Source organism: Rhinoderma darwinii, chromosome 2, assembly GCF_050947455.1.
Source record: "Rhinoderma darwinii isolate aRhiDar2 chromosome 2, aRhiDar2.hap1, whole genome shotgun sequence".
Classification (NCBI taxonomy): domain Eukaryota; kingdom Metazoa; phylum Chordata; class Amphibia; order Anura; family Rhinodermatidae; genus Rhinoderma; species Rhinoderma darwinii.
The window spans coordinates 333,393,888-333,404,339 of record NC_134688.1 but is presented as its reverse complement, the minus strand read 5'-3'; the positions used below and the strand labels follow the sequence as shown (position 1 = coordinate 333,404,339).

Sequence of the window (10,452 nt, the reverse complement as noted above, 5' to 3'; positions counted from 1 at the left end):
CATATGACTTAATTTAGTACATAAATTACAAATCAAGAGGGAAAGAAATAATTCAGTCAATCAGTAAGTGCCAGAAAGTCCAACAACTGCAAGGAATCCCAGACCCCCATTTATCCCCACACAGAGGAAACTATCAATGGGCCTCAAATGAAATCGTCAGTCATTATGCATTATATGATGTCACTGTACCAGCGATGATGTCACTAGCAGTCCACGCCGTCTGTAAGCATCTAGAAGCATACATCCAGTTAACGGAAAACCAGTTTATTCTTTAACTGGACATAACCGTTAAAAAATATCCCCTAAAATTTCTTATATTTCCAATGCTTTCTTGGTCAAAATGTCAGATATTTTTTTCTTATTGTTTAGTAGAAATGGACATTCGCAATCTGAAAGCTTTCATCTTCATTTTAATAACAGTGATTGGTACCCCAGGAAACCTCTATATTGTCTTGAAGTTTGTCCTCATCAGGCTTGTAGAGAAGAAACTACTGCAGACAAATGTAATTCTGTTGGTCGTGGCTTTAGCAAAGCTTTTAATTATTTTCTCTCGCGTTATCCCTCAATCACTACATGCCATAGGACTAGAAGATTTAATGAATGATGGACACTGCAAATTCTTTGGATACACCTACAGGGTGAGCAGAGCAATGTCTATTTGCACAACCAGCTTACTTAGCTGTCATCAGTGCATCCTCATTGCTCCATCTACTAAAATCTGGGTATATTTAAAGCAAAAAGTGACCCACAATATATCTGTTATCATTCTTTTAATTCTATTGATGAATCTTATTCTATACCGTACCAGTTTTGTGTATGCCAATGCAAAGAAGAATTTTACTTCACCTTTTACACTTCACTTGGTGTACTGTGACACAGACTTTGAAACGTATGTCTCTTACATTGCCAATGGAATTGTTTTTGCATCTAGGGATTTCCTTTTTGTTGCTGCTATGGCTCTTGCAAGTTTTTATATTGTCCTTGTGTTACTAAGACATGCAAGAACATTAAAAGATATAAGGAGCTCTGATAAGTTCCAGACTAAATCCATTGAGCACAAAGCTTCTAGAGCTGTTATTTTGCTTGTTCTCTGCTATGTCATATTCCTTGGACTGGACAATGCTATGTGGATTTATACACTGACTCTCTCTAATGTAAAAACAGATATGAATGATGCCAGGATTGTGCTAGCGTGTGCCTATTCTGCACTGAGCCCCATTGTCATTATTGTAACTAATCCAAAATTACAGTACCGATCGATATTTCGATTTTGGAAGAAAAGCCATATTCAGCAAACATCCTTAACTGGTCTTAATTTGAAGCATGTTAGTAGATAGCTTTAATAAAAAAAATCACATTGATATCTGGTTAATGCTTTGTTAACATTCTAGATCATATAGATGTGCAATTACTATGCATTCTTATGTTAAAGAGACCCTTGTTTTTTTATGTGTGTTTTTTTTTCTCCCAATGTATTACTAACCTGGCAAAGTGGCCTAATGTTTGAATCATTTTTTTGTATAACTCAGTATTGACATTGTAATTTGTTTATATTAATCCACGTAAATTGATGGTGTTGTATAGAGATACATGAACATGAATAAAAAAATAATAATTAAAGAATGATACTTTGCTGAACAAAGTAAAGCTTGACTGAGTTACAAAGCCCTTTGGACACTGGAGTTAGTCACAAGTTTCTCATAAATAGCCGGAGGACCTCAGATTCATTCTCTTATGTACCCATGTACAATAAATGGTCTGTATTAAATGGGAGAAATATTAAAAATGTAAATCATCTGTCATTGTCACCCTTTTTTTGCTGCTTATGTTAATATATACCATATATACCACATCCATAATCCTAATCTGAAAAAAACAGGCTTAAGTATTTAGGATATAGTAGCTGCATGACAGATGAATTTTTTAGTGCTTAATCTACTAATATTCTGCTATATGTACTGACGGCAATGACACAGGGATCATCAGGCACTTAGAAATTATAATTTAGAATTTAAAGGGGTATTCCCAACTCAGACATATATGTATGGCACATCCATAGGATATGTCATAAATGTCTCATAGATGCGGGTACCAGTATCTCCAGAGCTAGGTCTACCCGACCCCCATCCCGCCTGGTGATGCAACTGCTTGCCGTCGCATCCAGGCAGAGAATTACTGGAAATGTGGCCATGTTCGTATGTGGCGAGCAAGTGGGCTAACCTTTTCCCTCTAACTCTAAAGTTTCGACAAGAACACTATGCCATAACCAAAAGAAAATCCTTAAGAGATTAGAATGAAAGGAAGGGTTTTAGACTGGAAATGGTCTGGAAATTTACTGAACTACGGTGTGCGACATGATCTTCAAAAAGAGACGTCTTGGAACGGCATAGCCATAGGCATAAGCAGGCTTTTCGGACCTGGCGACGAGATTCTGTCTCTACCTCCTTAAAATTATGAGAACTTGCAGTATGGGGTGGTACATGGTTTTTTTACTATACAACTCAGCTCTGGCCCTGTTCCTGTTTTCCTCCAGACAAAGCAGGGTAATAGGAGCAATCAATACATCATGTATGTGTGCAGGACAGGCTCTCCATCGCAAATTATTCTTTATAGCAAAGGCAGAATGGGGGGTAGGTGGAGTAGACAGTCACCTAGGGCGCCATTGATGAAGGGGGGCGCAATTTATAGTTTAAAAAAAGCTCTGCTTTTAAATGTTTATCAATCAGTGTTTTACCTGTATAAATAAAAATTCTAGGGATTGGTGGGAAAAGGTGCAACAATGGAAAATTAAATGAATGATTGTCCATCTTACAATTTTAATTCTAAAGTTCAGGGACCGAGACTAGTAGGACGCATTCTGAAACCACCTGCTTGACCGCCAAGAGAGCCTGTCTCACCCCTGCTTTACAGTTAAGAGTAGTATTAGTCAAGCTCTGAAATGCCTGACCTCAAGAACAATATAAGAATTTGAGATAGGGATATAATTTTTTATCATGACTAATAAGGGGGACGGGCAGTGTTAATTAAAATGAAGAAACTTATTCAACTGCCCTTATAGGATCATGAAGGAAATTTTAGCAGAAATCCATGGCAGATGTGTGTTTCTAAGTTTAAGGTAGCAATTACTTTTTGCATGGTTTAGTTATATAAGTGTTGGATAACTTGTCTTGCTGCATAACCTAACTGCGCTTGAACTATAGTTCACAAACTGACGGAATCACATACTCCTTCAGGTTTCTGTTAGAGAGAACAATTCATGGTTCCATCAATTATGACAAGTTGTCCAGATTCTGCAAAAGTAATGCAGCCTCATCACCATGTTTGACTATTGGTATGTTGTTCTTATTGTGGAATGAGTTGTTAGCTTTCAACCAAATGTAACAAGCCGCCTGTCTTCTAAGACGTTCCACCTTTGACTCATCAGTCCATAGAATATTATCCCAAAAGTCTTGAGGGTCAGCTAGATGTTTGTTTGTTTTTTTAGCAAATTTGAGGCAAGTTATTTTGTTATTTTTATTCAGAAGTGGTTTGCGCCTTACTACTCTCCCATGAATGCTATTTTTGGCAAGTGTCTTTCTTATGGTGGAATCATGTACATTGACCTTAACTGAAGCAAGTGAGGTTCTGCAGGCCTTTAGATGTTCATCTGGGGTTTTTTTCATGACCTCCTGGATGAGTTGCTGATGTTAGCCACATCTGGGAAGGTTCCAAGCTTTCTCCATTTGTGTATAATGGCTCTCACCAGTGGTTTGCTGGTGTCCTAGAGCCTTAGCAATGCCTTTGTAACCCTTTCCAGACTGATAGAATTTAATGACAATATTTGGCATCTGTATTTTAATCCCTTTAGATCGTGGCATTACATTCTTCGTTTTGAGACTTCTGTGTCGACGCCCATAAGTAATCAGTCTGCACCTGCTTCTATGTCTGTGAGACTGACTCCATCTTCCACCACCCAGGATGGCAGGCTTAGGAGTGGGAGAGCCTATCACAGCCTGGCCAGACGGAGCTAGCTCCCGCCCTCTGTCTATTTATACCTGCCTTTCCTGTTCCTCCTTTGCTTGTGCTTCTTCTCTGTTGGTTTCCTGGCCCTGCTGCAGCTTCTTGAACTACTGATCCTCTGCTTGTGATTGACCTTGGCTTTTCTGACCACTCTTCTGCTCTGCGTTTTTGTACCTCGCTCATCTCCTGGTTTGACTCGGCTCGTTCACCTCGCTTGTTGCTCACGGTGTTCCCGTGGGCAACTTCCCCATTTCCCTGGCTTCTTTGTACCCTTGTCTGTTTGTCTGTCGTGCACCTATTGAGTGTAGGGACCGTCACCAAGTTGTACCCCGTCGTCTAGGGCGGGTCGTTGCAAGTAGGCAGGGACTAAGTGGCGGGTAGATTAGGGTTCACTTGTCTGTTTCCCTACCCCGACATTACTAAATCACAAGCCCATATACCTAGTCTACCCTGGTCCCTGACACTACCATGGACCCCCTTGAGACCCTGGCTCAGCAAATGCAGGGCCTCTCCCTACAGGTCCAGGCCCTGGCTCAGAGGGACAACCAGCCTGATGCTACCCTGGTAGTGCCCCTCACCTCACCTCTTGAACCCCACCTCAAGTTGCCTGACCGGTTCTCAGGGGACCGGAAGACTTTTTTCTCCTTTCGGGAGAGTTGTAGGCTCTATTTTCGCTTAAAGCCCCACTCCTCTGGTTCTGAGAGCCAGCGGGTGGGTATAATTATGTCCCGGCTCCAGGACGGGCCCCAAGAACGGGCCTTCTCCTTGGCTCCTGACGCCCCTGAACTTTCCTCCGTTGATCTTGCTTTTCTGCTCTCGGGATCATTTATGACGAGACTGACAAGACTGCCTTTGCCGAGAGTCAGCTGATGACCTTACGTCAGGGTAAGAGACCTGTTGAGGAGTATTGTTCTGACTTTAGGAAGTGGTGCGTAGCTTCTCGGTGGAATGACCCTGCCTTAAGGTGCCAGTTTAGATTGGGTCTGTCGAACGCCCAGAAAGACCTGCTAGTTAGCTATCCCTCTTCAGACTCCCTAGATCAGGTTATGGCTTTAGCGGTACGACTTGACCGACGTCTCAGGGAACGACGACTTGAACATGTTTGTGTTTTCTCCTCTTACTCCCCCATGATGCCTCCCGAGGTTCCGTTGCTTCGTTCTTCCACGGAAGACTCGGAGGTACCTATGCAACTCGGGGCCTCCGTGTCCCCCCAACAACGTAGAGAGTTCCGCAGGAAGAATGGTCTCTGCTTCTACTGTGGGGATGACAAGCTAGGCGTAAGAATAAGCAGCCGGAAGAACTTCCGCGCCTAAGTGACCATCGGGTAGGTCACTTGGGCGCACAGGTATTTCCCGTAAATATGAAACGTAATAAAATCTTGCTTCCCTTTCAGGTCTCTTTTGGTGGTAGGTCTGCTACCGGCAGAGCCTTCGTGGATTCAGGGTCTTCTGCTAATATTATGTCTGTGGAATTTGCTTTGTCTCTAGCTATGCCATTGATTGATTTGCCTAAACCTGTCCCGGTAGTGGGTATCGACTCCACTCCTCTTGCTAATGGTTATTTTACACAGCATACCCCTGTTTTTGAACTCCTTGTTGGCTCCATGCATTTGGAGCAGTGCTCTGTACTGGTGATCCAGGGATTATCGTCCGATTTGGTTTTAGGCCTTCCCTGGTTGCAGTTGCATAATCACACTTTTGACTGGAATACTGGGGATCTTACCAAATGGGGTAATGAATGCATGACGTCATGTTTTCCTGTTAATTATATTTCTCTCCCTGAGGAGGTGAACACTCTACCTGAGTTTGTTCAGGACTTCGCTGATGTTTTCTCTAAAGAGGCCTCCGAAGTGTTACCACCTCATAGAGAATACGATTGCGCAATTGATTTGGTACCAGGAGCTATGCTCCCTAAGGGTAGGATATTTAATCTCTCTTGTCCCGAACGTGAAGCCATGAGAGAGTATATCCAGGAATGCCTGGCCAAGGGTTACATTCGCCCCTCTACTTCTCCGATAGGTGCTGGCTTCTTCTTCGTAGGGAAGAAGGATGGTGGTCTTAGGCCATGCATTGACTACCGAAACTTGAATAAGGTCACTGTAAGGAACCAGTATCCCCTTCCTTTGATTCCTGATCTCTTCAATCAGGTTCAGGGGGCCCAATGGTTCTCTAAGTTTGATCTACGGGGGGCTTATAACCTTATCCGCATCAAAGAGGGGGATGAGTGGAAGACTGCGTTTAACATGCCCGAAGGTCATATCGAATACCTCGTCATGCCCTTTGGCTTGTGTAATGCTCCCGCGGTATTCCAGAATTTCATAAATGAGATTTTAAGAGACTTCCTGGGGGTATTTCTTGTAGTGTACCTTGATGACATACTTGTGTTTTCCAAGGACTGGTCCTCCCACATTGAGCATGTCAGGAAGGTGCTCCAGGCGCTTCGGGAAAACAAACTGTTTGCTAAGACCGAAAAATGTGTGTTTGGGGTGCAGGAGATACCGTTTTTGGGTCAAATCCTCACTCCTCATGAATTCCGCATGGACCCCGCCAAGGTCCAGGCTGTGGCGGAATGGGTCCAACCTGCCTCCCTGAAGGCATTACAGTGCTTCCTGGGGTTCGCTAATTATTACAGGAGATTTATTGCTAACTTCTCGGTCATCACTAAGCCTCTTACGGATCTCACTCGCAAAGGTGCTGATCTCCTACACTGGCCTCCTGAGGCTGTCCAGGCTTTTGAGGTCCTTAAGAAGTGCTTTATCTCGGCCCCAGTGCTGGTTCAGCCCAACCACATGGAGCCATTTATCGTGGAGGTTGACGCGTCCGAGGTGGGAGTGGGGGCTGTCTTGTCCCAGGGTACCAGGTCCATCACCCATCTCCGCCCCTGTGCCTACTTCTCCAGGAAGTTTTCGCCCACTGAGAGTAACTATGATATTGGCAACCGTGAACTCTTAGCCATTAAATGGGCATTTGAAGAGTGGCGCCACTTCCTGGAGGGGGCTAGGCACCAGGTAACGGTCCTTACCGACCACAAGAATCTGGTTTTCCTAGAATCTGCCAGGAGGCTAAACCCGAGACAAGCTCGATGGGCATTATTTTTTACCAGATTCAACTTTTTGGTCGCCTATAGGGCTGGTTCTAAAAATATTAAGGCTGATGCACTGTCGCGTAGCTTCATGGCCAGCCCTCCTTCGGAGGAAGATCCTGCTTGTGTTTTGCCTCCAGGTATAATCATTTCCTCTATTGATTCTGATTTAGTCTCTGAAATTGTGGCTGATCAAGGTTCAGCTTCCGGGAACCTTCTTGAGAACAAGCTGTTTGTTCCCCTGCAATTCCGGCTAAGGGTACTTAGGGAAAATCATGACTCTGCACTATCTGGCCATCCAGGCATCCTGGGTACCAAGCACCTCATCGCCAGAAACTATTGGTGGCCTGGGTTGCTCAAAGACGTTAAGGCCTACGTCGCTGCTTGTGTAGTTTTTGCTAGGTCCAAGACTCTCAGGTCCCGACCAGCGGGCTTACTATGTTCTTTGCCCATTCCCCAGAGACCTTGGACCTGTATCTCCATGGATTTCATCACCGATTTGCCTCCATCTCAAGGCAAGTCGGTGGTGTGGGTTGTAGTAGACCGCTTCAGTAAGATGTGCCACTTTGTGCCCCTCAAGAAACTACCCAATGCTAAGACGTTAGCTACCATGTTTGTCAAACACATCCTGTGTCTCCATGGGGTCCCTGTCAATATTGTTTCTGACAGAGGGGTACAATTTGTTTCATTATTTTGGAGGGCCTTCTGTAAAAAGTTGGAGATTGATCTGTCCTTCTCCTCTGCCTTCCATCCTGAAACTAATGGCCAAACTGAGAGGACTAATCAGTCTCTTGAACAATATTTAAGGTGTTTTATCTCTGACTGTCAATATGATTGGGTCTCATTCATTCCCCTCGCCGAATTTTCCCTTAATAACCGGGTCAGTAACTCGTCAGGGGTCTCCCCCTTTTTCTGTAATTTTGGGTTTAATCCACGGTTCTCCTCCGTTTCACCTGGTAGTTCAAACAATCCCGAGGTAGATGTCGTTCATCGGGAATTGTGCACGGTCTGAGCCCAGCTTCAGAAGAACCTAGAGGCGTCCCAGAGCATACAAAAGACTCAGGAAGATAGAAGACGTTCTGCTAACCCCTTGTTTGTGGTCGGGGATCTGGTGTGGCTATCGTCAAAAAATTTGCACCTTAAAGTCGCGTCCAAGAAGTTTGCTCCCCGGTTTATAGGGCCATACATGGTCATTGAAGTCCTTAACCCTGTCTCCTTCCGACTGGAATTGCCCCCGTCCTTTCGAGTACATGACGTGTTTCATGCCTCCCTCCTTAAACGCTGCTCCCCGTCCTTGGCTCCCTCGAGGAAACCTCCGGTCCCTGTTCTCACCCCTGAGGTGGTAGAATTCGAGGTGGCCAAGATTGTGGACAGCAGGATGGTCCAAGGCTCCCTCCAGTACCTGGTCCATTGGAGCGGATACGGGCCTGAGGAGAGGACTTGGGTACCCGTCCGGGATGTTCACGCTGGGGTATTGCTCAGGAGGTTCCACCTTCGTTTCCCCAATAAACCAGGTCCACCTAGAAAGGGTCCGGTAGCCCCTCATAAAAGGGGGGGTACTGTAAAGGATCTACCAGACACAACTTCTGTGTCGACGCCCATAGGTAATCAGTCTGCACCTGCTTCTATGTCTGTGAGACTGACTCCATCTTCCACAACCCAGGATGGCAGGCTTAGGAGTGGGAGAGCCTATCACAGCCTGGCCAGACGGAGCTAGCTCCCGCCCTCTGTCTATTTATACCTGCCTTTCCTGTTCCTCCTTTGCTTGTGATTCTTCTCTGTTGGTTTCCTGGCCCTGCTGCAGCTTCTTGAACTACTGATCCTCTGCTTGTGATTGACCTTGGCTTTTCTGACCACTCTTCTGCTCTGCGTTTTTGTACCTCGCTCATCTCCCGTTTTGACTCGGCTCGTTCACCTCGCTTGTTGCTCACGGTGTTCCCGTGGGCAACTTCCCCATTTCCCTGGCTTCTTTGTACCCTTGTCTGTTTGTCTGTCGTGCACCTATTGAGTGTAGGGACCGTCACCAAGTTGTACCCCGTCGTCTAGGGCGGGTCGTTGCAAGTAGGCAGGGACTGAGTGGCGGGTAGATTAGGGCTCACTTGTCTGTTTCCCTACCCCGACATTACAGAGACCTTCTAATCTGCTTTACGTCGCCAGATAGGTTCTATTTATGTGAAGTTTAAATTCAACAGGCCTGACAGTAATCATGTCTGGGTGTAGCTTGTGAAATTAAACCCAATTGTCAAATTATATTAGTTAACTGGCTGATATATTACCTATTACTTTTTACACATAGGGCCGGGTAAGGCTGAACAACATTTTTCCTTTAATAAATTAAATCATCATTTATAAATAGCATTTTATGTTTACTTGGGTTATCTTTGTGTACTATTAAAAGCATTTTGATGATCTCAACATTAAGGTGTGACAAAAATGCAAAAATAGAATAAATTAGGAAGGGGGCAAAAGCTTTTACAGCAATGTATGTGATTAACCCTTTCAGAACCAAGGGTCATCGATGCCACAATGACCAGTCCCATTTTTTCAAATCTGACGTGTCATTTTATGTGGTAATAACTCTGGAATGCTTTTGCCTATCCAAGCGATTCAGAGATTGTTTTGTCGTGACATATTATACTTTATGGTAGTGAAAAAATATTGTCAATAAATTCATAGCTTATTTGTGAAAAACATCAAAGTTTTAAGACAATTTGCAAAAATTATAATTTTTCTAATTTTAAATGTAATCTACTTGTAAAACAGATAGTAATACCACACAAAATTGTTGCTAATTAACATCCCCCATATGTCTACTTTATATTTGCATTGTTTTTTGAACATTATTTTATTTTTCTAGGACGTTACAAGGCTTAGAACTTTAGCAGCAATTTCTCACATTTTCAAGAAAATTTCAAAAGGCTATTTTTCTCAAGGACCAGTTCAGTTCTGAAGTGGCTTTGAGGGCCTTACGTACTAGATAGACCCCATAAATCACCCCATTTTAAAAACTGCACCCCTCAAAGTATTCAAAACAGCAGTCAGAAAGGTTATTAACCCTTTAGGCGTTTCACAGGAATTAAAGCAAAGTAAAGGTGAAATTTACAAATTTAATTTTTTTTGCCGAAATTAATTTGTAATACATTTTCTTCTGTAACACAGAAGGTTTTACCAGAGAAATGCAACTCAATATTTATTGCCAAGATTCTGCAGTTTTTAGTAATATCCCACATGTGGCCCTAGAGTGGTAATGGATTGAAGCACCGGCCTCAGAAGCAAAGGAGCACCTAAAGTATTTTGCGGTCTCCTTTTTTAGAATATATTTTAGGCACCATGTCAGGTTTGAAGAGGTCTTGTGGTGCCAAAACAGTGGAA

General features: G+C 43.7%; 1 protein-coding gene across 1 annotated transcript; it reads left to right on the top strand.

The window, feature by feature from the left end:
* Nucleotides 1–374: 374 nt before the first annotated feature.
* LOC142741838 (olfactory receptor class A-like protein 1) lies at nt 375–1,337 on the top strand. Its single transcript, XM_075851167.1, has one exon. The coding sequence runs from the start codon at nt 375–377 to the stop codon at nt 1,335–1,337; it is 963 nt and encodes a 320-aa protein (XP_075707282.1).
* The last annotated feature ends 9,115 nt before the right edge of the window (nt 1,338–10,452 follow it).

Coding starts and splice junctions, on each gene's coding strand:
- LOC142741838 (XM_075851167.1), top strand. CDS start 375: ATGGACATTCGCAATCTGAAAGCTTTCATCTTCATTTTAATAACAGTG.